Raw genomic sequence first — 27,662 nt, forward strand, 5'->3', positions numbered from 1 at the left:
AAATATAATCAGATTAATTCTTTTAATGCAAAGTATATGCACTGCCAGCCTGTGACAAGAATGCACAGATCTAAACTTGTAGGTCCTTGAGTTTGGCTTTTAGTAAATGAAATATATTGCATAGTAAAATACTGGCAGAAAAAGACTTAGAAGCACAACAATGAAAAATTAGTCTGCTCAGTCAGTTTCTAACTACATTATCTACAGCTATGTATTCACTATTTTATTCCAGTTTTCTCAGAGTGACACCATGCTGTTGGAGGATGCAACTGTAGTATCACAAGTACTATTGTGGTAATTAGTCATCACATATTCAGGATAATCAGTGTATCACCATGTGGCCATCTACTATTTTGAAACATTTTCTTCCATCATATTTACAAGAAGGCATAACTGTCTTTAAAGTTCAATTTTTGCTTGACATGTAGCAATGGAAACTTATGCCTGACATAAAAATTACTTCCAATTGTTTCACTGTCTGCACAGTGTGCCTGAAATTATGAGTTCGGCATTGCATTAGTATTCCAAGATACTTACATGACAGAAGCATTAAGCAACTGTTGTAAGTATCAGGTAATCCATGTCAAATGCTCTTGACATAGAATTGTACAATTAGGAAACCGATATAACCTAGTGGAAGTCTAGATGTTAACTTTTAGACATGGTAAGGTGACAGAGTCGGCTGAAGAATTTTACTGAAAATTCTTTTAATTGTATTTAACTGAGCTTCTCTGTTTGCTTCCATGACAATATATAAGGAAAGCCTAGTTTGGCTTGTTGACTGCCTAGTAATTGAAAGAATAAGCTTTTAAATCTCTCATTTGAGTACTTATGTCTTAGAATTTCATCAGTCGTCAAACTGGACAGCTCTTTCTTTAGTAATCATTGAAGTGAAAGATACTTCTCTAAGGTTTAGAGTAGCTGAGCTAATAACTTTTCTGTCTTAATAGCTACAAAATGAAAGCCCAGTTCAAATTCCTGACAACAAATGGCTAGCACTATGTGGATTTTAAGATGTTAAGCTTTCACTGTAACTGCTAAGTAAGAAACTACAAGGTATGTATCTTAGCTTTACTAAGAGTTTTGTCAGGCAGTATTTCCAGTCACTTCACATCAGATAACTTGATATCATGACAAGATCAATATCAAGAAAATGTTACATGCCTACCCATCCATGTATCTCCAACCCACAAAGGGTAAACAGCTATTTTATTTTTTTTTCTCTCATCAGCATGTAAAATTGTGGTTAATATTGTTACTTTAAATGCTATTTTAGAAAAACGTTAACACAGTGCATTTTCCCAGCATGGACAATTCAGGAGTGCACTAGTATTTTGGAGAGCGAAATGATAGCTAGTGGAGGGTATGATTCCTCTACCTATTCCTCTTCAGTCCTGCATCAAAAAAGAAGGGTGGTCTGTAGCAATGTATTTTGTAGTTGTCTTGAGCAGTGCTCTATGGAGGGGGCATTGTTCAGTCCCATATGACAGCATTATGCCCATTGACCAACCTCTTTAGACCTGATACCATCTACTAAGAGTCTTCTACTTCATGGTGAAACTCCTGCTAGGTATGTATTCCATTCAGTTGTCGTATAGGCGTGTAAGAGAGCCATGGGATGCTTTTGGGCATCTAAAGGCAATGGGCTGGACAGGTAATGGGAGAAATCTGTTCCTTAAATGATTAAAAACTCTGCTAAGCAATGGCTGGTTTATGGCTGCTTGGCAGAACAACACCAAGGAGGAAGCATGTAGCTAACTACCTCATTCTCAGCTCTCTTTAATAATCTTCTCTGTGGATTTTTAACAGTTTCCAGGGCAACTAGAAACAGAAATATCTTTTCTGTAAACCAGAGCTTCCCAGAACTCTCCATTTCTGAGTGGTACACGTAATAATTACAGATTTCTCTTCATCACTGAGTTTTCACCAGATTTTTAAAAGATCTGCAACTAAATTTGTCTCATCAGTGGTTTTGAGATTTTCTTCCCTAGAAACATGAAATGATGGCAAACATAAAACATTTTGACTTCTTGAGAAGGCTTGGAAAGATACCATAAGCCTTCCCTTCTGAAATGCTAATTATGAACAGCCTGTCTGCCAGAGCTCAGTTTCCATAAAGTATGCAGGAGGGATCCATAATGAAATAGTTCGGGCAATATAGGGAAACCTAGTTTGCAACTGTCATTTGAGCAAGGTCTACCATGAGACATGTCTCCAGTCTTCAGTGAGACCATCTCAGCCAGAGCATGACACCAGGTGAGACAACGGTGTGGAACAGAGCGAAATTTTTTCCCCTCTCTCCTGTAGACATAAGACCACATTTTTATAGAGCATTCGGAAAAGAAATGTCTGTCTTCTGTGTTAATCTGCCCAAAGAAAAGGCAGCTGCAGCCTTTTTAGCAGAAGGCAGTTATACCCACTGAGTTATACCCACTGAGGCAATACTTTTGCCAAAACTGTAAGCAAGTAAGGTCATTTGTCCCCTAAAGCTTGGATACAGCAGATTTATCCTTAAGAATGTCTTATTATGAAGGTCTAGGTTTACAGGAAAACCAGTGTGAATGCATGCAAAAAATTAAGCAAACAAAACAGTTATACAAAATCTGTATATCTGTTAAGTCTGCAAGGTCATCTTTTCAAGACTGATGTTCCGCTGTACTGATTTATTATACTAGAGGTACAAAATGTTTAAGGTTGTTTCATAGTACTGACCACTTTTTTTGTCCTTGAAAAAACTGGAACCTCAGGCTTAAATTAAAACTGTTTCAAATATTTTACTTGTATGTTCTTTACTACTTCTGACTTTCCGTGTGTGACCTTCTCTGTGTCTCAACACAGAGCTTCTCTGTGTCTCAACTTTAGAGGTGAAACTATTGAAGTTATTCTTACAGCATTATCTTTCTATGATAGGGAATTTAAAGTGGAATAAGAAAATAAACCTTCTAAAGCATAATGAAAGAGAATAATGCAGAGATTATACATATATATAATATATACATATAACATAACATATATATACATAGAATATATGTATAATACATATATACATATTCATATATATATATATATTTGCTTTAATTAGTAGCCTCAGATTCTTCAGAGATTATTTTTAATGGCCAGATGATTAATCGTTTAAAGTAAAAAGAGCATCTGTAGTATGACATTCTCATGTCTCCTTCACTACCTTTGGTAAAAACTCTCCAAAACATGCCTGTAAATGGGCAAGCAGAAGTGACAGTAGTAAAACTGTGCTATCCCAGTTATTATTCAGAATGGGTTATTTTAGAAGTTGAACAGCTAAGGTGACAGCCAGAGACACCTGTGGCAAGCTGCAAATACAGTAAATGGAAATGTGGTCAGTCTGGGAAGCTGTTCAGTTTAACAGTAGGTGTCTTCTTTGGGGTGAAATGAGTGTTTCTCAGCTCCACCAATTTTTTTGATGAGGAGCATGGCTCAGTTGCCTAAACAAACACATCTAGTGTGATTTTAGGAGTTGTGGGGTATCGTACATGGCTGTGAGTTGGGGTCCAGAATGATGCAGGTCTCCGTAAGCCCCCATCCGTAAGGATGTCTCAGATTCCTGGGATGTCTGAGTGGTGCTTATCAAAGGAACATTTCTGTTAATTACAATGGCAGCTTAGATTCTATGTCCTTTGTAGATTCCTGCATTTAGATACCTTCGTTTAGGCTAATAGGAAGCATTGCCTCTATGATAGGATCCAAACCTGATACGTAAGTTCACTGTAAGCAGAACTTGTGGAGTAGTACAGTAGAAGTTCACCCATTATATAGCTGTAAAAGAGCAGTGATTTTTGTAGGCATAGGAGTTGTACTTAAGTCGTGTAAGTTCTATAAGGCTACTGTAGGATCTTGGTGTACAGTTTCTGAAATGCTGTAACTATGTTAATATGGATGACATCACACTGATTGTGCTCTGCTTTTTTATTCAAGTATGCTAAATATGTGTCCACCTGATTCTGCTTACCACATGATAGGCAAATTCTAGAATGCTGACAGTACTTTTGTATTTTGTTAAAATGTTGTTTTATTCTTAGAATAATGCTGTTCTAAGTCCTGCTGATCAATGCTGGCTCTATAAAGAAGCAGAAAAAAGGGTTTTTTTAATGGCATTCTATGACAACTTTCCTAGCCATTTGGAGCATTTAGTTCTGATGAGATTTTCACCAAATTTACAAAAAAAAAAGTGTTCCTTCCTGTCTTTTTTAATTTAGCACTAGATTGTGCTTCTAGGAAGTATTTATAAACAGCAAGTTCTGGTTTTTTTGGTTGCTTTCAGTATTTAGCTGCCATCTTAAAGAGAATTAAAGGGTGCTGTTCCTCATTGGACACCTTATTATCTGTGCAGGAGAAATGGTTTTGAAAGAAAATAAGCTTTGCATTTCTTAAATTACGTTTTGAATGTTTAGATGAGGGAGAAAACAGTTGTTGGTGGATAGAAAGCTGGAAATCAAGTGTGCCTAGAGATGAGGCTAGAAGTTAAGGTCATTTCTGAGATTGGATTATCTACCTGAAAAGGTGAGGATTGGAAGAAGAGCTTTTTTCATATCAGTTCGACTTTGGGACTGATTTTCATGTGAATATGTCATGACTTTTCACTATGTAATTAGGAGAAGTTCCTCCCTCAGAACTTGAGTCCTAACTACTTTTATTGCCCACAGTATATGGAACATCAGTATTTTTGTTGCTAACTGCTTGACCAGTGTCTCCATATCAGCAGAGCTAGAGATACTTACATGTGCTTATGAAGTGGGATAAACATTTTCAGTAGTTCAAAGTTGGACTAAAATCTTCTCTTACAATTAGCTGTCTTTACACATTTTGCTGTGTTTTGTAGATGCATGTTACAGAGTGCATACATGCCCTGCTAATCTTAAATTTCTTCGAGTGTGAAATGGCTAGGTTGAATCCCTTCCATAGGCCATAACTATGCTAAACATCTGTGAAGACCGTTTCAATTTAGAAGGGACCAAAAATAGAAAATTCTGGCTTTCTCACAGATGTCTAAGTAATTCCATGTCAATCTGATACTCCTCTGGAAGACTGAATGTCAGTATTTTATCCAGTGGAGTTCTTTTTTACATTTTTTACAAAGACAAAATCCTGCGCATGTGTTACCTCTAAACACTTCTGTACTGACTGTTGCAGTGTACCCATAGTGGTACCATTCAAGTCTACAGGTAAACTATACCAATGATAAATAACACCACTTCCAAAGGAGTTTAGATGAAAACATTTTCCATTTTTATTGTGCATTATTCCTCAGATATACTGATATGTAAGAAGCAATCTTTTCTCAGCTCCTAGAAAGGTGGAAGAATTATTAGCTTTTGCTTTCCATCATAGATACTGGAATATATTATAGAAGAGTCAAGTTTGTAAAGAGTTTGTCATGTTTAGCTTCATAGTCAATCTTCTCAGTAAAACAAAAAAAAAATCAAGAACATTTCAAAAAAAGATCACACCCTTCTGAAACCTGCTGTCATTCTCCTCCTACCTGTTTACTTGTTCGAAATGCCAGGAGACAAGATTCTTACAGTGGTTGTGCTTGTTCTCAGAATGACTTCCCATTGTGCGGAGCCCCCAGCACGTGACAGTGGGATGACCACAGGGAATCTTTTGCACGGCTGCTGGGAACCTGCACAATGGTGTGCCAAGGCACACGACCAGGTGGTGATAAGGAACGGTGTGCTCTACGCTATTGTGCGTGTCGGCACTGCAGCTCAGGCTACGTGCTGTGTGAGAAGAAATGGTCTCACTGAAATATTCTGCACTTAGTTTTCTTTTGTTAGAGTTGAAAGCAGATTGCCTTTTTCACTGTTTGCAGTGAAATTCACAGACTGCAAAGGTGATTGGAAAAAGCCTCAGTTAAGGAAATCCTGGGAGATACCTGTTAGGAGAAGGTCTTTTCTCCAGTCATGTGAGCTGCAGTGTTCATCTGTTGCAAAATGCCAGTTGTTTGGATCACCATTGTGCTATGCTACAAAAGGGACTTTCTGCCAATGGCATGTGGCGATTTCTGCTTTTATTTCATTCCTAACATTTCTGGAGCTGGAATATGTAGCTGGCAATATAACGTACTACCAGGATACCTTCAGTTTCCCAGGCGCTCTCTGTAGCATCAGCGTGTGGTTAATGTGTAGCCTGAACTCCATGCTGGATTCGTCTTTGCTGCCAGCCTGTTTCACAGCAGTTCTCAGAACGTGGTGTGTGCTGCCCAGATACTAGACACTGTGGAGGACTCCCACTAACTCTGCTGCACATGCTGGTATGCACAGTGAGGCTTTTTATCCTAAGTTTAAAAATTTGGTCTTTAAAGCTGCGAACGGCAGCACAGACAAGCCTGTGGACAATGGGGCAAAAGACAACAATGGAAGTGGTACAAGCTGAATGTCTGTGGTATCGTTGTGATTCTTAATTACAGGTGTGCTGTTGTGCTTTAAGTGGTGGAAAGCTTCTAAGTAAGGTCCAAAAATACTTTGCCACACAGTTAACTCACCCAGAAGAGAACAGGCCAGGAAACAACTAATCTGTTAAGCTTTTGCATACCTCTAACATTCTTGGCTGAGCAGCCTTGTGTTCCAACCTCTAGAAACATTAGCTAATGGTCTCCTCCTGACTAGCACGTTACCTTCTGATGAGCATGAAAACAGTCATTGTGGAGACAACAAACAAAAATTTAAAAAAGTAAGAGGGAGTAAGGAAAACATTGACGAAAGATAGGAGAAAGCATTTGGACCTGCTATATGAAGGTGTTCAGAAAAAGACTCATTCCTCTAGCACACTTTCAAAAGAGCATGCAGATTGTTCACACCGGTTCCCATCATGACCTAGGCTGCAGTGAACGGAAGTGTTTTGTTGTTAGGTTTCTTTAACATAAAATACTGGTTCAATACCTGTATTTCAGTCAATCATAGAAGAAAAGCGTCAGACTGCAAACATGTAATAGTACGTCTGGGCACTCTGATGCAGTGATAAGGGTTCACTTGATTTGACATCAGAAGTCCATCTTGGACTTGGTTTAGGCCCTTATATTTCTGCAATGGGAGGGAGAATGTTTCTGTTTAAAATATTGTACTTCATAAATACATAAATGGCGTAGTAATGGCAATCTGATTGAATGGAGTAATAAGTATATAGTTGGTTCTTCTTTCTACACATTTTTACAAAAATAGCATTTGCACTTTTTAAAATTTATTTTATAATACTCCTGGCTAATTTATTTTACTATATTGAAGTTTTATCCTAGGCTGAAACCAACTTAAATTCAAATTGTAGTGTCTATATTGAACCAGATGAATAAGAACATTGTATCTGTTATTGTTTTATTAATTTTCTTGGGAAATAGATTTTAATGATTTTTTTCAGTGTTGGAATAACTACTGCTTGTATTACTTAGGCATATTTCAAACATTTAAAATAAGTATTTTGTTTCAAAAAAGAAGTTTGTTTTCATTGCTTTTCCATTAAGGAGACACATTAGCAAGACATAAAAGTCAGCTGTACTCCTAATGTTCACTGGAGGTCTGTTTTTTAAAAATCTATTAAAATTTGCAAACTTCAAATGAGGGCTCCTGTCTTTGTTCTTACTCTATCTACTCCTTGGAACATTTTCTTTTGAGTTTTCTTGTTCTTAGTCAAATTATGATGTATGATGAACTGGTGTAGGATGAAGACCATTGTGCAGCATGAATTTCAAAATTATGTTTTGGCCATTTTGTCAAAGGAACAAAACTTGTCTGGAGATGAAGAGACAGATGATGATGATGAAGAAGAAACAGAAGAAGAAGAAGCAGAAGAAAAAGAAGAAGCAGAAGGAGAAGAAGAAGCAGAAGAAAAAGGAGAAGCAGAAGGAGAAGAAGAAGCAGAAGGAGAAGAAGCGGCAGAAGGAGAAGCAGCAGCAGAAGGAGAGGAAGGAACAGAAAAAGAAGAGGAAACAGAGGAAAAATATAAAAAAGAGAAACATAGTAAAACACCTGAGGGAGAGGAAAGCAGTAGTAGCACAGTGGAAACTGCAGAGGTAAAAGCATTTACTCCTATTAAGTTATTGGCCTCTGAAAGAATTTGGTTCTACAACTTATATTAGTTTGAATATATGTGTTCCTATCTTGGAAATGCAAAGTTGTTGTTTGGGGTGGCTTTGGTAGAGGGAAGGAACAAATACGTAGGTGTTAATAGTTTAAAAAAAAATTTTAACAAGTTTGAACGTAGAGATTTCATTGTTTTGTCTCTCTATAGACAGAAGAGACTACTCAGAAAGAGACCATCATTCAGCAGGGTAAGAATGCAATTCCTAAGAACTGGACCAGTATGGACATTATAAAAAAAAAAAAATTTTTTTTCAAAAGATAAAACTCGTCTAAACAATCTCTCTACAAAAATACTGAACAATACAGTTATTGTCAGTAGTTGGTAAAGCAGTTCTTGAGAGGTGATGAAATTTGAGAGGCAAAAAACCATTACTAATTGTTACTGATTCGGAAGAAAAAAATACTTTTTCCAGTTATGTATTGGAGGAAGTCCATGAGAAGGACTTTCTCTTAGCAGGACTGTGTCTTACTTGCTAAGAGCAGTTCTAGTTGTGCGGTGACAAAGTAATGGTAATTGTATTATCTCTCAAGCAACTTCTTTAGGTGCCGTGTTTCTTCACTTCAACAGAGAAGCTTGTCAAAAGTCTTCCTCTGTCAACTGACATTTCCTCATTATGTTCACAAACAGATTCTTTTAGGTGAAATGTGGTAATTACTGAACATTGTTTAGAGATGCTGAAGATGTAAATCTAGATGTTGCTTGTAGTTTTGCTGACAGTTTGAGTGAACCATATATTCCTTTAGAAAAGCTGGGGAGCGTGAAGTTGGGTGCCCTATATGCAAGACAAGTCAAAAATACTTATTTTATTTTAGAAATTCTGGAATAATCTGTAATTGCTCTTCTGAAAGAAAATAACAAATGTGGTATAAAAAAGACCACTGCCTTAATAATGAAGAAGCTATGCCATTTATTTTCAATATTATAATGGAAATAGCTTGTCCAGAATGGATGCTTAAATATTTTTCCATCATCCAGTGATCTGGAAGTTTTGATATTAAGTTCTAAATTTATATCATTCATACAGGGAGTATAGGAAAATTTAAACCCAGGAACATCAACTCAGATGGAAAGTTTTTCCTTTCCCAGAATTGTTTCTATGGAATAAAATTCATGCTGAACCATAACTCCTGCCCTAAAAGTCAGCTTTTCCAAATTAGAATATACTTTCAAAATCAGTCTGCAAGACATTGTCTTCTGTCAGCAAGAGGAAATTATGGATGTCAAGTCAAAACATTTTATATAATGTCACAGCCATAAGTGTTCTGTTCTTGAAAATGGAGCATCTGGAGAATAATATAAGGGCATTATGTAGAGAGATTAAAAAAATAAAAACATTCTTGTCAGGCTGGGCATCAAGTTGAACTGAATATTCTGATTGCTTTTTTTTAAGATCCACATTTTATTTAGTGACTTTTACTTCAAAAATAATTCGAAGAACAGTTTTGTCTGCTCTTAATTTGCAAGAATCAGAAGGAAGTTAATATAAAGGTTTGTATTATTGTAGAGAAAGAAAGCACTGACAATCACACTGTGAACAATTCTTCAGAGAACACTGATGACCAAATAACTGGAGGAATCATTGGGAGAAAAAAGGTGCGTGGCCTGATTTTTCCTTCTAGTTTTACTAGTGACCAAGAAGGTAGTGGGCAGTTACCAAGCTGAAGCAAATACCCCAATTTATCTGATCTGCATGAACAATTAAACTGCTGAGCAACCTGTTCCTTCTGTTTAAGATTTGATTTGATTTTGTGATAAAATAACTTAAAGCTGTCCAAATAATTGCTCTGTTAAAATAAATCATAGTACTTCCGTCAGTAGAACTGAGATAAAGCCCATTATCACCTGTTCATGTATAGTGTGCCCATAAAAGACAGGTTGTTAATCACATCAGATTTTGGTGAGGTGAAAACTTAGGACTTGATTCCTATGGGACGTTATCTAAAAAAATTTTCCGCCTTATTTCTCTCTGAAAGCAGCAGCTGAGCTAGTTGACCTTGTATCTGTTTCCAACGTGCACTGATTTAAAAACTGTGGTTTTTTTTATATATATATATATGTATATATATATATGCATGTTGAGGACCTTATATGGAATTTCTTACAGGTTTAGGATCCAAAGGCTGCTGTGGCTGGCTGCTGTGTTTCCTGTTGAACAAAGACCTTAAGCACCAATTAACTTCAAGCACATGTGTAGTCCCACTGACATAAAAACACATTGTCATTAACTTTAATGGGACTACACACATGTTTATAATGAAGCATATTAAGCATTTACTGCTCTGGGGCCTTGCAGATCTGAGCCTATATTTTTGGACCTTGCCTCAGACTCTTGTTTGAAAGGAACGCAGATAATTTTGCACCACTTGCAGTATTTTGTACAAACCGTACAGTATGTCATTTGACAAAATGCATTCATTTTAACTTCTCTGATTCATGTGTGCTATTTTGACACATTTCAAATATCGCAGCAGAATGTTTTCCATTAACATTTTTCAAATAGTCATTTTGTTTTGAAAAATGGTTTGTTTTACCAAGGAGAAATTTGCAACCTAAATTGACCTTGGTCAAAAGGCTTTGTGGTTTAAGCTTGAATTTCACAGCTAACTGTTTTGGGCATATTATTTACCTGTTTTTTACTTCAGTTTTCCCTGTTTAAGCGAAAGCCACTGACAGGCCAGAAGAATGTATGTAGCGGAAAGGAAGATAGATCTGGAAAGCCATTACAGAGTGAACAAGAAAAAGAAAAGGAAGATTTATCTGGTGAAGACAGTAAAGATGAAAACCAGAATCATACAATGGAGAATTCCAGGGAAACTCTGACTAATCAGGACAGAAGGACGAAATCTGCTACTTGTATATTACTCTAACACTGTTACAGTATGTAAGAATGTGACAGTTGTAAAGCACATAGTGCAATTTTTACTTGAAAACAGTTATGACTCACTAGAGATGTTGATGGTTGCTTTTTTTATTGATTTGATTGCTGTGATTTTAAACATGGAGACCATTTTCTTGATATTTATTGGTAATTTTAATAGTTGCAATTGATATGCTTATCAGCATCTTGCTGGAGTTCTGTGGCCTTAACTGTTGGTATTGTAAAACAAAATATATTTTTTTATGTGAAAAGTTGAATACAGGCATTTCATGGTTTTTGCTAAATAATTTTATTCTGTTTCAGTCTACAGAGTACCACTTTCAGTGTGATACTCTTGCAAAATTGTAATATTTGATGTAAGATGTTATTTGGTTTAACAAACTAGGTAAGAATATTGAAGTTCACATTTTAAAGAGGGTACTCAGTTACTTAGAAATACATATGCCTTTTTCTGTTTTGACGTAGAAAAATAGCAATAAAACTTTCAAGTTAACATGTAGGCCATTATTGAAGAAGTTACTTAAGTATGTGCCTAATTTCATATATGGCAGTAATTCCATTGGAAACAGTACCTAAGAGTAGTGCGAGTATATAAGTAAGCATCCTGCCAAACTGGGACTTGGAGAAACCTTTCATTTCTGAGAGATGCTGAACACCTTCGCTCCTGCTGAAATCAGCGTAAGCTGATGGGACTCTCTCCTCACAGAATCAAGCCCAATAAAAACTGGACATCCTCACTGTTGGTTCACTTGGATTCTAATCCAATATTCTTTGAACATCCATACCTTAATGAGTCTCTAGTGAAGCTTTTCTTACAGGAGAATAATGTAACGAGAGTTACTATGGAATACATTGGTATGGCAAACAGATCATGATGGGCAACCTGGCTTTTCTTCAGATGGGGACTGAGCAGCAGGAGTAAAGAATCTCATTACTGGTATGGTTGAGCAGAATGTTTGGGTTTTTAATTAGTCCAAGAAGCAGAAGCGACAAACCGACTATTCTAATTAACAGCATTCCCTCTAAATGAAATTTGATTTCTGAAAATTTAGTCCAGGTGAATAAAAATATAACCTTTACCATGATGAATCTGATCAGGGTCTGTGTTTGCCCCTTACGAGAATATGCTTAGTTTTTTATGAATATACACAAGCTCTAGCATAAATATGAAATAAATAATTATTTCTAAACTGAGTACTTTTCAGAATACTTTATAAGGGACAGATGATCTTTGTAGAAAACCTAGGAAAATGTTACTTAATTTCACTGACTTATGAACATATTTTAATATGCCTTTGGCCATGTTTTGCCTTTGGATTATCGGTTTTTCCTAGTTTCAGAGTTGCATAAATTTTATGAAACATAGTCGGAATTGTCTGGAGTTGGTTTTGACCTAGAAGTTGATTCAGCTGAACGCTTTGTCCCTATATAGGTATGGCAGATGCCCAGATTCTTTCATGGGGCCTCCTCTGTGCTACAGTAAGCATCATACTAAAAACCTGGATGCTTGGGTCATCCTTTGCCAGTGTTAATTAAGATCCTTTTGTTTCTGTTATTTTTCTTTGGGCTACTCTTTAGTTCTGCAATGAACCTTACATGAGGTATTTTTTTTTCTGCCAACGTGCATTATATTTTCATATTTTCTTGTTTTCCTGAATGCACATGTGGTTTCTGTTCTACTTGGATACTGTTGTGAATAGTAAAGAAGTGGAAAAGGAAAAGTAAAGTAAATAGTGTCCTCATTAATTTAAATAAGCTTTAATTATTTTTTAAGGGAAGATCAATCACAGAAATTGTTACCGTAAGGACAATTTCTTTTTTTAAAATGTGAACTAATTTAGTGAAAAATATTACTTTAAAGTGGAAATTACCCTTAAAGCTAACACTACAGAAGTTTATGTAATGGATTCTAAACTGCTGTACATCAAAGCAGTTTCAGGGACTTGTACATTTATCTGGTCCATACACTTCGCTTAAGAAGAAGCAGGAGTAAATTAATCCATTCAGATGTCTTTTTTACATGTCTTCCTCGGTAATAAAAAAGATTAAACAAATAAAACAATTTACATGTATGTGTGTATTACTTCAAAGTTTTTTTTTTTAACAAGTTCACAATCCTTATGATAAAAATGTAAGGAGGTTTTATTACTTGAAAGGCTTTCATCAACTGATGAGCAGCAAAAAGTTGTAGAAACATTTATAGAACATTTTCCTCTGTTTTTTCTTACTTTCCTAAAGATAACGGTAGCAACTTAAATCTTTATTTCTAGATTTCACAGCCCTCTCATACTATCGAGATTGTGCTTTAGAATTGCTGGTTTTCTAAAATTTCACCATCGAACCTACCACGAGGTGGAGTTTGTGCTCTTCGAAGATGTAACTGTCTCATCCCACCCAGCCTCTGGAGCCAGAAATTTTCCTTCCCCTGGCCCCTGAAAAGCAGTTAAAGATACTCACTCTGTATCAAATTTTCTGATGCAAAATTCTCTGAAAACTTTATGTTTTCTGGCATATTGCTTTTGGCTTTAAAGTACTCTGGTGCCTTGACATGTTTATATAGTGTGTTTTTAAAGTTTTAGAGAGAGTATATATATTTGTAAAAATACAAAGATGGAAAAATAAAATCACTTACGTATTTCTCCATGTGTACATAGATGTTCAGTGGTCAGATTCTGATACATAAATATAAGTTTAGGTATACATGTTTGCTCTAAAAGGAACTGCTATTTGTGCATCTTGCATACGTATATAACATATACATACACGCACACATATATACACTGATACGTATCTATGTGTATATATACATTTACTAAGATACATACATAGAGACTTATGTATATATGTGTGTATGGATATGAATGATCAAACATGTATACCTGACCTCCTAAAATTTCCATTTCATCCGTATATTTACATACGCATGTTTACTGATTTCCGGGAAGCACGGGATTCATTTATGCAGCTACCATTCCTGTGCAAGTTTGTGATGATTGAAGTAGAAAAGGAGAGAACACGCTGTTTAGGCAGTATTTTATATACCCAAAGATAATAATAACATATCAAATTAACTTTGTGCAACTTTTTCCTTTTTCTTCCAGGAAATAGTTGTATAATATGCAAACTACATCCAATCTTTGTCCCTGGGGAAGATTTTAAGTCATGCTGTTTACATTAGGGTCGTTGAAGTAAATTGAATTAATATCATAATGGTAAACCACTGTAAGTCCTGATAATCATGTACACACAAGCTAATCTTACATTACTATTGATAAACTAAGTAGGGGTTCACTTAAAATGTACTTGTGAATAAGACATTAACTTCTCCAGCTTTTGACAGCTGGCTTTTGACATCTAGCATTTTTGACATTTACTTAGTATCGGAAATGCTTTCTTGCACATTAAGCCCATTCTGTACTCAATTTCTGTTGAAATTGCTGGCCAGGCTCCTTGCTGACCCAGAAAGGGGAGGTTCTTAAAGTGACATAGTTACCCTACCACCACCGATACGACTATCACTACTCTCTACATGAAGGTGAAGGAGTAACACTTCACCCAGATTTATGACATGCCCCTAGCCAGCATAGATGCTTAACAACACACATGGAAAAAAAGTTCCAAAAATACCTAACATGTCTGAATTAGCAGTAGAAAGGAAATCTGTTTGAGTTAGATATTAAAATCCAATATTGAGCCCGTTTAAAAATACCCAAATGTTGTATAGGAAAATGATAACCGTTTACTGCATCCTTGGACTATTTTCTCTCTTTAAAGTATAAGTAAACGATCTCCAAATTCCCTCGGAGTGTTTTTAAGAGCTATATTGTTTATACTGTTCACTACACACAGGGGTTTACAACATTTTCACACCCTGTTATATCTACAGTCCTTTAAGAACATAAATAGTGTCCTGGTTAAGTGTGATGAGACCACTATCAGTGGTGAAAATAAGAGAAATTAATGTTTTGGTAGTAGGTCTGCTTTGCTCAGTATCTCATACTGATGAGGTCTCAAACTTCACACCTATTTGCCTTCCAAGGCTGTGTTAGAATTACATTTTAATCACGCTATATAATTATTAGTCTCTTTTTCAGGACCAGATAGTAATGACTCAACAAAAACATTGCAAAATCTTAATCTGGCTAAATTGTTGTTCCTTTATTTGTACACAAAGAAATCTTTTATTTTCAAGACCATTCTCATTTGATGTTGAAACAATTTAGACACAGCTGTTTCCAATCACACTCATCAAAAGCTGAAGGGATTATTAACAGAATTTCAAGAGATGTTAACAGCTTTAAAAAAGTAAAAATACAGAGGTTTTGTTCTTCAGTATATCTATTAAACATTAAACTATGTATCTGCTGATATACCACATACTATTCTTAAAAAATATTCATGCATCATTCAGTATCTAACTAAGAATGCAATATTGTCTTCCCCGAAAAATTTCTGGATTGCTGGCTGCCTAAGACACTCTGTCAGTAGGACACATGCATCCCGCCAGATGGAAGGGGGAAAAGGCAACTGGTGTTCTCAGAGACTTGCTACATAAGTATACTATGTATATGCTATGAATGTGCCTGACTTGGACTTCCGTGTTGAAATTTTCGACAGCAAGCTTCTTGGTACTGGAGAAATTGAGGGAGAGTTAGTCTAGCCGTCTGCTTTATGCCATTGCTGGAAGGGAGGGCATGTGCTGGTTTTGGCTGGGATAGAGTTAATTTTCTTCACAGTAGCTGCGTTTTGGATTTGTGCTGGAAACAGAGTTGATAACACAGGGATGTTTTCCTTACTGCTGAGCAGGGCTTACACAGAGTCAAGGCCTTTGCTGCTCCTCACCCCATCCCACCAGTGAGCAGGCTGGGGGTGCACAAGGAGTTGGGAGGGGACACAGCTGGGACAGCTGACCCCAACTGACCAACGGGATATTCCATACCATATGACGTCATGCTCAGCATATAAAGCTGGGGGAAGAAGGAGGAAGGGGGGGATGTTTGGAGTGATGGCGTTTGTCTTCCCAAGTGACCTTTATGTGTGATGGAGCCCTGCTTTCCTGGAGATGGCTGAACCCCTTCCTGCCGATGGGAAGCGGTGAATGAATTCCTTGTTTTGCTTTGCTTGCATGCGCGGCTTTTGCTTTCCCTATTAAACTGCCTTTATCTCAACCCACGAGTTTTCTCACTCCTACTCTTCCGATTCTCTCCCCCATCCTGTTGTGCGGAGAGTAAGCGAGCAGCTGTGTGGGGCTTAGTTGCCGGCTGGGGTTAAACCACGACAGGGCATGAGGCCACCATTAACTAGGAAGACCAAAGGAGACTTCTTCAGATCACTGATGTAAGGAGCACACAAGTGCTCAGGGATGGAACACACAGACAGAAAGTGCTGCCCTGAAGAACATCTCATTTCCCTAAGATATGTTATTTCTACAGCCAGGGCAGTATATTCTTCTGTATTTTTGTCAAGGAGTGTGCCATTAAGGTTTAGATCTGACCTAAGAAAGAAAATTACTAGGATATAACTTAAGATTGTGGTTTCACAGAAGAAACTATTTGATCATTATCTCTGTTACTTAAGCTTACAGAACAAGTATTCGCATTGGTCTACATCCTTCTGACATTTTTAGCCAGTGATGCCTTCTTGTAGGTTGGCCTCTAGTTGTTTCTTTTCTGTCTGTCATCTTAGGAAAACCAGCTTTCTACTAGAAAACTTGAATATATCACTTAAAAACGCAAAATGAGCAAAGTCTCTTTGACAGGCATGCTATCTGCAGTGAGATGCCTTTTGAAAAAGGCACTGAGTGAAGCATCTACTCTGCATGAACTGAAGCACATGTGCTGGCAGTGGGGTTTTCACAGGCGTGCGCTGACAGCAGCAGCATGGTAAGATTGAGGAATTTTGTCTATCATTCCCCGGACAGTGCTCTACGTGACACACATCCACCTGCCTCTTTCTGACCATGTCTTCCCCTGACTCTGTTTTGCCGTTTTTCCTCTCGGCGCCTCCAGTTCCTCACCACTGCAGTGCCGACAGCAGAGCTGCTCTTCCTCCCCGTCATCTCCGCAGGTCAATCCCAACCTTCGCTTCCATTTCAGTCTCCCTCTCCAGGACTCTTTGGCAGAGCTTCGGAAACGTCCCAACGCTGAAGTGCGCCCCACCAGCCTGCAAGCACCCAGAATGCCCCCAGAGTGGGATGCTAACAGGGACCGGTGTCCTAGCACAGTGCGTGCGCAACAGGCTGACATCCAGAGGGGAAAAAACCTGGCCCTAGGAGCTGGCAGTTACGAGCAGCTGGAAGGAGGGTTTGATAACAGCAAACATTGAGCAACAAATAAGTATTTCTAACTGTTGCTGCCACTAAACGTCATAAGAAAGTAATTAATAAACTTCAAGAATTGTAAGATTTGTACAAAAGAATTGCATTTTTTTTTTCTTTACTATTACTTTAGGACCGTCTCTATTTCTGCAGATATTTACATGAGTAACTTGAAGTATTAGAGCATTCTCATTCAGTAAGGCCATTCAGCAGGCTACAAACACTGTGTAGTTTGGATTGGGCCCCCAGTTTGTCATCCTCTTATCATGACTAATCAAATCTTAGTAGGGGCTTCCAAAACTTAATTACACGCAGCTGGGTTATTGTTTTTTTTTTTCCTTATCATTCTTTTATTATTTGGAGAAAAATTATTAGATTGTTAAACGTTATTAAAAACTGTACTTTAATGAATTTCTCCCCTCCATCAAAAGCTGTATTTTTATTATCACTGTAACTGTAGTTAAATTACAGCCATTCTGGTACAGAGTAATAAAATTATACTTCTGAACTGCTCTTAAAAACATGGAAGAGAAATTATGTGCTTAAGTTAACTCCTTGGCATAATAAGAATATACCTTTAAGTCTCCATAAGCACTTAACTTTGGTTTGGGTTTTATTGTTTATTCAACTAAGACATTCTCACACACTTTCATCCTGTACTGTTGCTTAATTTCAGTTTCGAAAGTTTTCTTTATTTAATCTGGGACTGCATTTCATTTACCTCTGAACAGTAAAAAACCGTGAATCTTCAATGAAAAGCATGCTGGCTGTTTCTTGTGTAATGCCAGTAGTGCCTGGAACTCCAAATAACCACAAGCTTAAATATTTGGAATTTTTTCTATGAAAATTGAAAGCTGAACTGCGAGGAAAAAAAATATCCAGGACTATGCTTTCGAATTCAATAAATGTGACATTTGTCCACATTTGTTTAATACATTCCTAGTTCCAAATGCTTTCTCCTATAAAAAGGTCCCTTACGAAAACTACTGTACAAAAATCTAATTTGTATTACAAATTCAAAAAAGTTTTTTAAAGATGCCTTGAGCTTGTCTTTCAAGCCCCAACCTTTTGGGTGGTTTCACATAGCTGTCGTTCTAACAAAGACATAGAATAAGGGTTACAGTGCACAGAGAAACTCCAGAGCCAGCTTGCATCTGAATGAGTGCACACCTCAGTATTGGCATGTTTACAAGGCTAATTTCAAACAGTCCATGAAGGATACATTCACACTAGCAGTTATGCTCGCACTTGCATCTGAGTTTGAGCTGTAACTTGCAGCATAGTCTTCTGCTGCCAGCGGCTTCTTGTACAATGCTATCATAGTGTAGACCTTATATTCTTGGGAAGAATGTCTAAATAAAGGCTGTTGATTTGGAAATGGGCAGCTAAAAGGACATACACAAAGAGAAAGCAAGAGATACCTGACCCATTAAATCTGCTTCAGGTACCTCTAGTGTTCCAGTACATGCGCGTGCTGAACTTTTACCAAAGCCTTGCAGTGCCGATAAACTACAGAGATTATCACTATTTATTACAGATGTCTCACCTTTTAGTTTAGTCTTTTCTATGATATCTGTGCCAATAGTAATAGCCTAAAGCACTCCTTTTTCCTTATTCTTCTACTTTCAAACAGAGTAATGTTGGTCTTATTAATCCCTCCTCACATGGAAATCTAATCTTTCCTTAGGCTGTTAAACGGCAATGGCTCAGATGATACCACGTTGGTTTTGTTACTCTTTCTTTTTGAAAACAAAGTGATCAAAACTGAATATCGAAACCTAGCATACTCAAGCTGCATCTGCACTGGGCAGAGCATGATCAGCTTGGAGAAGAGTGGGTGCTGAGGACCCAGTGCCTACCCATACCCGTCCTGGTATTTTACTCACGAGGAGCTCTAGCCTGGCCCCCATGGGTGCAGGAGGTGTGCTTACTCCTGGGGCATATTTCAGTCTTGGACACCAAAAGTAGTGGATTCGAGTGGGGAGGTGTACTTCAGGTGCATTCCTGATCCAAACGAAAACTCTGATTAGAAGAAAACGTTTTGGGGAAAGCTCCCAAACATAGCGCCCACCCAGATTTTTATTCTAATTACCAGCAAGATCCTATTTCTTTCTTAGACCACTTTGGTATAGCCAGCCTCAAAAGTAGGCAAAACTAGTGCCTCTTCTTCCTCAGTTTCCAATCTAACATTTCCCCTTGAGATTACTATCCTTTCTCTGAAAATTGGCATCTCTTATTTTTAAAGAAGCATTCCTTACTAAATAGCATTTCCCTATTTGTCCGTGCTTTATTGCAAACACTGCAGCATGCAGGTGGGACCCCAGGAACTCCCTTGGGATCTCTCCCCCTTACTGCCCCCGCATGCAAACTCTTTACAGGCAGCACACTAGCTGGGGCCAGTGCTTTCCTGCACCTTCACCAGGTTATAGTGCACATTAGATGCTACCTCTAATGGTGGAAAGTGAAAAAAAAAATTAATATCCAAGTCTAGCTGTAGTCAAGCTGCAGAGTTGACAGATCTCAGATTTAAATCAAAAGTATTGGAACATTTGATGCGCTGCCTGAAGCCCTCGCTTCCGTAGGCTAGGAGCGATTGGGGAATTTCATCTGGAAGGCGGAAAAAAAGCCTCTCGTCTTTGTGGTTATGGAAAAAAGCCTGAAAATGTGACCCCACAACACCCTAGCAGCTCAAAAAGTTAATGGGCAATGCGAAGACTTCAAACTTTTTTTCTTAATCTCATGACTTGAGGATTTGACTCACGATTTTTGAACATTTAAGGCTGGCCATCTGCAAATTGCTGAGCAACCGGAGCAGTTCATCTTGAAAAGCCCAGTCTGTTTCCCTGCGCTGCTGCCCGCAAAACTCCCCAGGCCTGCGCCGGCAGCCACTGCCACCCTGGATGGGATGCCAGCCGGCAGCGGCGTGCCTTCCCTGCCTGGTCCCACAGAGAAGGGACCGGAGGGAGCACGGCTCTTCCTCCCCATCGCGCCCTCGCTCAAGGGGACCCCCAACGCCCGCAAAGGCGGGAGGGAGCAGCCGGGGCCGGCTGCCTCCCCGCCTTGCAGCGACGCTGTCCTGGCCAGCTCGGTGCCCTGGTTGAGGTCGGGACGGCGCTGCCGGTCAGGGCACACGGCACCGGGCGGGGACCCCAGGCCGCGCACCAGGGCGAGGGACCCCACGCCTCTCGCCGGGCCAGGGCACTGCCGGGCGATTGCCGCAGGCCACGTCGGAGGGGAGCGGTGCCGCCGCCGGCGGGCGGGAGGAGCCCCTCGGGGGGCAACCGCGGGGCAAACCCACGCCGGAGCCCCGGGGGATGGGGGGGGGGGGGGGGGGGGGGCGGGCAGCGCGTCCCTCCCAAATGCCCGAGCCCCTTCCCGCCCGCTGCCGCCGCCGGTCCCGGCTGGAGGTGAGGCGGGGCGGGGCGGGCGGCCTGCCCCGGCGGCGGTGGCGGGAGGAGGAGTCTCCGGCGGCGCCCGGGAGCCCGCTCGGAGAATGTCTCCGTCCCACTCCTCCTCCTCCTCCGCCTGCCCCTTTGCCGCGCAGCCCTCAGCCGGGAAGGGCCGCCGCCGCCGCCGCGCAGCATGAGGAGCTGCTGGCTGCGCCTCGCCGCGCTGCTCGCCCTGGGCGCCTGCCCCAGCCTGGAGTACGAGGGTAGGGAAGGGAAGAAGGGAAGGGGGCGGCGGGGGCCGGGGAGCCCCCCGCGGCCGGGGGTGCGGAGCGGGGAGGACGGCGGCGGAGCCGGAGCCGTCTCCTCGGCCCGGGGCGCCGGCGGGGGCGGCGGGGCAGCGCCGCGGTGTCCCCGGCAGCCCGGAGGGGAGTCCGGCCGGGGGGGCCCGGGGACGGGGACGGCCCTTGCTGCTCGCTCCCCGCCCGGAGCGCTTTGTCTCGTCCTCCGTCTTGTCCTTCTCCGGGCGCGTCCCGGGACGGCCGTCAGCTCCAGTGGAGCCTCGTCCTCCGTTTAGAGTCCCGGGTTGTTAGGCGCGATTAAAACTTTAATCTGTTCGGGGTTTAAACACGCGGGGTGCAGGCTGGTGGTGGCCCGTCGCATTTTCACGCGGGGCATCACATTTGCATCTCCTGCCGTTATCCTGGCAAACCACAGAGGACTGAGAAAAGGAGAAGACACCCACTCGAAGTTGCTTAAGTAGAATAGAGAATCCGTGTTGTCCTTAATTGTAAAAGGGGGCGAGTATATGTCCGATTTACCAGCCCTGGCTCCAGGACCTTGGCACTTACAAGTCTTTCACCAGTTTTTGTTGCCCGTGTGTGACTGCGCATGCAGAAAGCCAATCTCAATTTTCAGTGTGAAAAATGAAAGGGTGAATCTGGCTGGGTTCTTACCCTTCTAGTAATTAAAAAAAATGTACGCTTATGCTATTTCACTTCTAATTATTTGCATTTGCTTTAGCAAAATTTGAATTAAGCTCAAATTTAGGTCCGTTTCAATGGCAAAAGGAAATGGGCATGTAGGTCTGCCTGTTCTTTTAAAGCAGCTGCATCTTGTCAGATTAAACATTGCTGACTTGGCGGACATTGCAAGCAAGCGTTAACTGGCACGCAGTGGTGGTTTAACAGGTGTATCAATGAAAATTTGTGGTCAGAACAGAGCCTTCAAAGTAAGTGGGTATTGCTTCAAATTGAGGTGGGTTGACAGTGAAGGGCAGCAAGGAACAGGTGAGAAAGCTGGCTAATACAATTCACAGCTGTGCATGCAGAGAACCTCTGTTTGTTGGCGATACCTATTTTTTGTATCCAGGAGCTATCTCTACTTAAGACATAGTTTTGCCCACAGAGGGGCATAAAATGGCATAATGATGGTATTTGTGAGTTGAAGTTAGCTTTTCTTATTTTTGTTGGCATGCTTCAGGTGGCTTCTTTCCAACATGAAAGATGCTGAAACACACGTTTATGCTCGCTCTTTACAAAACGCTAAGGTATTGGACACATTAGTTGCTAAATCAACAAAGACAACAGAAGTTTCTGTTTGGGCATTTCTCTGAGGACTATTGTACTGCCAAATTCTCTTTATTTTCTTAGGAAGATGACTGAATGCTTTACTTTGCGGTTCATGTGAATGTTAGTCTTCAATTAGTTTGCAGAGGATGCTAGTATCCTGTCCTTCTCTTTCTTCCTAAAAGGCCAAATGTAACTTCTCCAATCTCAAAAATCTAATTTTTGCATGTAATCTTCAAGTTGGCGGCACAATAGCCTGCTTGTTTCAACTTTCACTCATTTGAAAGTCCAATTTTCCTCTTACGCTTAGTGTCAAAGGCTCCAAAGAGCTTAAATCATCAGCAGCTGTATTTGTAAACCCTAATATAAAGTTAAGGTTTCATGTTCCATTTCTTTTGTTTGTTTGTTTTTTAATAGAGAGAATGTGATATTCTTTCAAACCTTTATTCTCAATATGAAATCTAGTGAAACTGTAAATAGATATTTTCTTTAATGGTACCGTGTTGGTATGTAACTGTGCACATTTGGTGCAGAATGCCATTAAGTAAACCAAAACAGACTTCTTCAAAAAATCTCCACAGCATGTGTGTGTATGTAGCCCTCCTGAATACAGACTATACATGCACATACTTCAGTGAACTGTTACCAGGAGGTTGACACTTCACTATTTTGTAGACAAAGCCAAACAATCTATTTTGGATTCATATAAAATGCTTATTTTCAGTAGTAGATTGTTATCTAAACATCAGAAATAGTCTAATCAGCTCTTGAATTCATAATTTGGTAGCACTGAAGTTTTTAGTGTAGAACATTTGTGCTCCGTTACCCAAAGACTATGGTGAACACCACACTAAATAGAAATAATTTATATGCCGTAAACAGAGTTCTGCGATCAATATTTGATTGTGGGCAGTAAAAATCAAGACACTATTCTGCCTGTCAAAATGTCATTGAATTAACTATCTCCTTGGCATAAGGAAGGCAACTGAAACATATTTGAATACTTAAAATTGTTAGAATACTTAAAAGCATTTGAAGCAGCTGCTGTATTACCTGTAACTGTAGTTTGAAATCTTAACAGGATGCCCGTGACCTTTTTACATTGTTCCATTCAAAGCCCGCAATGCACTGACAAAATCTCTCTGATGGCACCACTCAGAGAAAAGTCCGTTTGCTCTTCAAGAATGTTTTAGAGATGCACCTTTTGGAAGTTAAAACAAGCTTAAAACATTTTCCCCAAGGACTAAAGAGGGAGATACAATCTTTGAGCTTTTCAGTGACTCTTTCTCATCAGGTTCTTCTACTCTTCCCCAAAGTTCCTCCCATCTCTTCTCTTCTGGTTTTCCGAGCTGTGAAAAACCAGTGTAGATCCTTACCCTGTCGGGCTCAGGCAGAGCACTGCTGACCATCCAGTACTGCCGGGTGAGGGTACAGCTCTACGTACGTACGGAAATCACTCGTTTGGTGTTTTGGGTACATGGAGATGAAATCAAGCGGCACTGCACAGTGTAAGACTGTTGTACTCCTGTCTTTACACTTTTAGTGATAAAATTAATGGGAAGGGCTTAAACTCATTAAAAAAGAAACGGCGCATTGGAACAGGATATTGGTGTGAAGGCTCTGTGAACCTCGAGAGAGATGCCATTAAAATCACTTGAAGACCACGTAATGTTATAGAACTATTTTCAAAAGCTGTATGAGATTTAATTCAATGAAAAACAATATATACATGTGGTATGTTTGTATCATAGGTATATATTTCGATTAAATGTGAGTAGATGGAAGTCTGGTTGTGGAAGGGCTACTCTTCTCAAAGTTGCATTGTAGAGCAAGGGGTGCATCTGTGGGTGAGGCTTCGGAGTGCTGCAGCCGTTCAGAGAGAGGCAGTCCTTGCCCAATTGAGTTTATACTGTGAATAGACAAAGGATAGGAGGACATAACTGAAGGAAGTAAATATTTAAGATTGCTTAGAGTCATATGGCAGGCTTTAAAAAAAAATCTGGCATTACAATTAATAACTTGATTTCCACTCGTAGCTCTTACCCATCAGCCCAAGCTGCAAAATGGTCAAGAAGCGGTCTCCAGGCCCCTAAGCAGCTGGCGTTCTGCATTGCCAAGGGTGGGGCCTGTTGTGTCAGCTGAGGGTTTTTGTTGTTTTTTTTTTAAATACAGCTTGCCGTCTGCCTATTAATCTTAGGTGTCAATTTGCGTAGAAATACATACAGGATCCATTTGTATGCTTAGTTCTGTGTGCGCTGGTCCCCTGAAGCCGAGGGCACTGATAGCGAGCTCGTGGTGGGTACAGAGCCAGGCGTTGGGCATGCTGGCTAAGCACGGAACAGAAAGGCAGTGGCTGCCCTCAAATCGCTTGCAGTGCAAGTACAAGGCAAAAAGCAGCACATGAATCCAAGCAGATAAGTATGTCCTAAGGCACAGCTTTATCCAAAGAGTTGTGCTTTGGACGGGTTGGCTCCCTCTAAAGAAGCTCCAGTTAGCTGGATGGTTGCATATGAATGAATAAGACTTCCAGCAGCAGAGAAGGCTAATAGAAATGACATTCTCAAGTGACCTCCAATGCAACAGATATGTCATGTTTATATCAATTGATAATGTTAACTCATCCCCTGATGCTGCTTTCATATTTTCTCATGGAAGTGGGCCGTCTTCATGAGCTCTAGTAATTCCCTACTGAAAACTCCTCACGGCTTTAAGCATTATCAAAGCACTACATTTCTTTCTGAGTGGTCCTTCAGAAATCAGGTCATCGCATCCTCCGTGCTAGGCCTGCTCAGACTGCTCGCTCTTCAGCAACACCTGGGGGCTTCGGGGCAACTGAAATCTCCAGGGTGAGATCACGTAAACAACGAGTGAAATTAAGAAAATTTTCTGAGAGGTGCTTTTGATGGGTTGCTCAGCTGTCCTTTTTCTCACAGTGAAATACACCTTGCCAAAGAGGACAGGCAAGCTAACTGCATATAACGGCTTGGATAGTTAAGTCTAGGCAAGCATTGGAAATGATACAGGAGGTGCAATAGAACAATCAATGGCAGTTATTCTTCATGCCTGCAAGCTGCTGTATCCCTTTTATTGTTGGTCCACTGCAGTAGTAAATGCTAACAGATGCGACACGGGTTTCCCGAACATCTAGAGCGTATAAATGCAGTGTTTGTAAAATCTTGCAATTGAGATTGCCATCAGTACAGGTGAGGTTCTTGTCTGTGAAAAGTATGAATGAGCTTATAACTTGGATTATCAAAAACATTGATTCTAAAAACATTGATTTGTAAATGTTGATGTTGAGGTGTGTTTTACCTAAGTCTCCTCATCCCTCAGACAGTTGAAACCAGTAGTTGTAAATGAACATTACTGAAATACATTTTTTTTCCTCTCACTTTAGAGATATGAATGGGATGGATATCTATTGGGTCTAATTTGTGGCCGATGAAGGTGCTGGGAACAAGATTTGGCATGCTGTTATACTGGCATTCAGTTGAATAAGCCACTGGGTTGAAAATTCAGACTCCTTACATATTTGATATATAACCTTAGGCAAGTTACTTAGACTTACTTGCTCTTCCTTGCTTTTCCTTGTTGGAGATGCCTGTGTAAAAAGTCTACTACTTAGATACTGCTGCGTACTGATTTACAGGAAGAATGGAGTTTGGAGATGGGCATGGACTTCAGCCCACACTGTCACATGTCGTGGTGCTCTGTTGATAAACTATAATTGACTGAAGGCCAGAGAGTGTGTGAGGAGCACCATTTGCATGGATGTGCTGTAAAGACACAAATGATGAATCGTGTATCAAAGTATACTGACATGTAAAAATATACTTAAATTTTTAGGTACTAATGCAATAGTCTTGAGCCCTGTACTCTGCTGCCATACATGAGATTAGGTAGTGTAATGGTCCCAGGAGTATCTTCGTTGGGAGAGACTGTTTAAAAGGGATGGGTCCCCAGCCCACTAGTGCGATTGTTTGGGGTGGAGAGCCATGAAGAGGCAAACACCAGCACTCCCATTCCTCCCTACTTCCACCCCCATCACGCTACTAATGTTTTGTCCAAAAAGTGTATCAGTAATCTAATACTTCATGAAATTGTAATGTATACTGTATTGTAATACAGACTGTAATTTGATATTGTCAGTCTTTGTGTCTTTCACGGTACTTCTGTGAAACTTCTGAAAGTACAAATGTTTTTTCCCCAACGGGGGTAACAAATTACATGTTCCTCTAAATACTTGGCTAATTTTTCTGCTTCTGAAATGGTTGTGTTTGTTGGTTGGGTTTTTTTAATTTGCTGTTTCAAGTTGTGTTATATTTTAAAAATTATGGTGTGCTGGGGATCGTCGGTTCCACAAGGCATTCACTTAAGTTTTTTTAGCGCATTAAATGAACAGCTCAGCATAAAGGACATGGCTGGCTGGCCGGCACTTGTCTGCCACTGTTTCTAACTATTGATTGTATTTAAAGGGCACTGTTAAGGTTGTTCAAACTGAAAATTTGTGCTGCAGTACCTTGAAAGTGGCTCCGAATTATAGGTTTCAACTTCAACGTTTCTGATATTTCCTGTAACTTGAAATAGCCACTCAAGAGCTTTGCCAGAGTTTGCAACCACTTCAACTTGTCATTTGGCATATCTTTACATGAAGAGAGAAAGGATTTTTATATTTCTTGAGAGACCCATGGAAATAAATTAAATTTCCCCAAGTTAATACATATGGGAAGCTCAGCTTTGCTAATGTCTTCCTTTGGTTTGCCTGAACAATTTTGTTGTGCTTGAGGAGACAAATGGTGTCTTTGCCATGTACATAACGCACAGAAATGTGGAAGGAGTAGTGACATGGAGAGTAAAGCTCTGTCAAGTGCAACATCAGGAGATAAGAAATCCTTCCCCCACCCACCATTATCTCTAACTAGTGTTTCTTGGCAGCTGTAGGGATTTTCCCTGAGAGAAATGTCTAAAATTACATCCCCCTCTTCAGTTCTCTGAAGAAGGAGGGAGAACGTGTTTAGCAAGGGAGCACATTAAGAGCCCGCGACCAGCATGCCGAAGTGAGTCTGTCAAAATACCTTGGTGCTGGACTACTGTAAAAATTAAACTTTTCTGCTAAAAGGCTTATTTGAGGAGAAAGTGTTGCTCGTGGGTTTTTGCTTGTTTCCTAAACAGAAGTTACTGGACTGACTCTGCCGCAGTTCCCGGGTTTGTCTGGCTGGCCTTCTTCACCAACTCCTGATTTTTCTTTTTGGTGTTATTTTTGTGCTTTCTTCTCTAGCACTTAGCAGATGCTACCTTGCAAAACCAGCTACTTTGTGTTCCTTCATATCCTTCTCAACAGCATCTCTTTTTCTGGTTACTTTTGGGCATTGTGCTTTCCCTCCAGGAAACGTTAGACAACCGTG

At 39.9% G+C, this 27,662-nt stretch overlaps 2 protein-coding genes across 3 annotated transcripts in view; both read left to right on the forward strand.

Moving 5' to 3' along the window:
* Positions 1-7,576: 7,576 nt before the first annotated feature.
* On the forward strand, positions 7,577-12,174 carry LOC142093248 (uncharacterized). Its single transcript, XM_075174234.1, has 4 exons — positions 7,577-8,038; positions 8,257-8,296; positions 9,614-9,702; positions 10,752-12,174. Exons 1-4 carry the CDS (start codon positions 7,670-7,672, stop codon positions 10,974-10,976), a joined length of 723 nt encoding a protein of 240 aa, XP_075030335.1. The 5' UTR covers positions 7,577-7,669; the 3' UTR covers positions 10,977-12,174.
* Positions 12,175-20,766: 8,592 nt separating this feature from the next.
* The window catches only part of SRPX (sushi repeat containing protein X-linked), a 48,562-nt gene continuing 41,666 nt past the window's right edge, over positions 20,767-27,662 (forward strand). Inside the window, exon 1 of one of the 2 annotated variants that reach the window (XM_075174260.1) lies at positions 20,767-20,955. In XM_075174260.1, the coding sequence (XP_075030361.1) occupies positions 20,886-20,955 (70 nt within the window). In that variant the 5' untranslated portion in view covers positions 20,767-20,885. The remainder of the gene's footprint in view (positions 20,956-27,662) is intronic. The other variant, XM_075174268.1, reaches the window with a different exon arrangement.

The sequence above is a fragment of the Calonectris borealis genome, chromosome 1, assembly GCF_964195595.1.
Source record: "Calonectris borealis chromosome 1, bCalBor7.hap1.2, whole genome shotgun sequence".
NCBI lineage: Eukaryota > Metazoa > Chordata > Aves > Procellariiformes > Procellariidae > Calonectris > Calonectris borealis.

Coding starts and splice junctions, on each gene's coding strand:
- LOC142093248 (XM_075174234.1), top strand. CDS start 7,670: ATGATGAACTGGTGTAGGATGAAGACCATTGTGCAGCATGAATTTCAA. Junction 8,297..9,613: donor AGAGACCATCATTCAGCAGG/GTAAGAATGCAA, acceptor GTATTATTGTAG/AGAAAGAAAGCACTGACAAT. Junction 9,703..10,751: donor GAATCATTGGGAGAAAAAAG/GTGCGTGGCCTG, acceptor TTTTTACTTCAG/TTTTCCCTGTTTAAGCGAAA.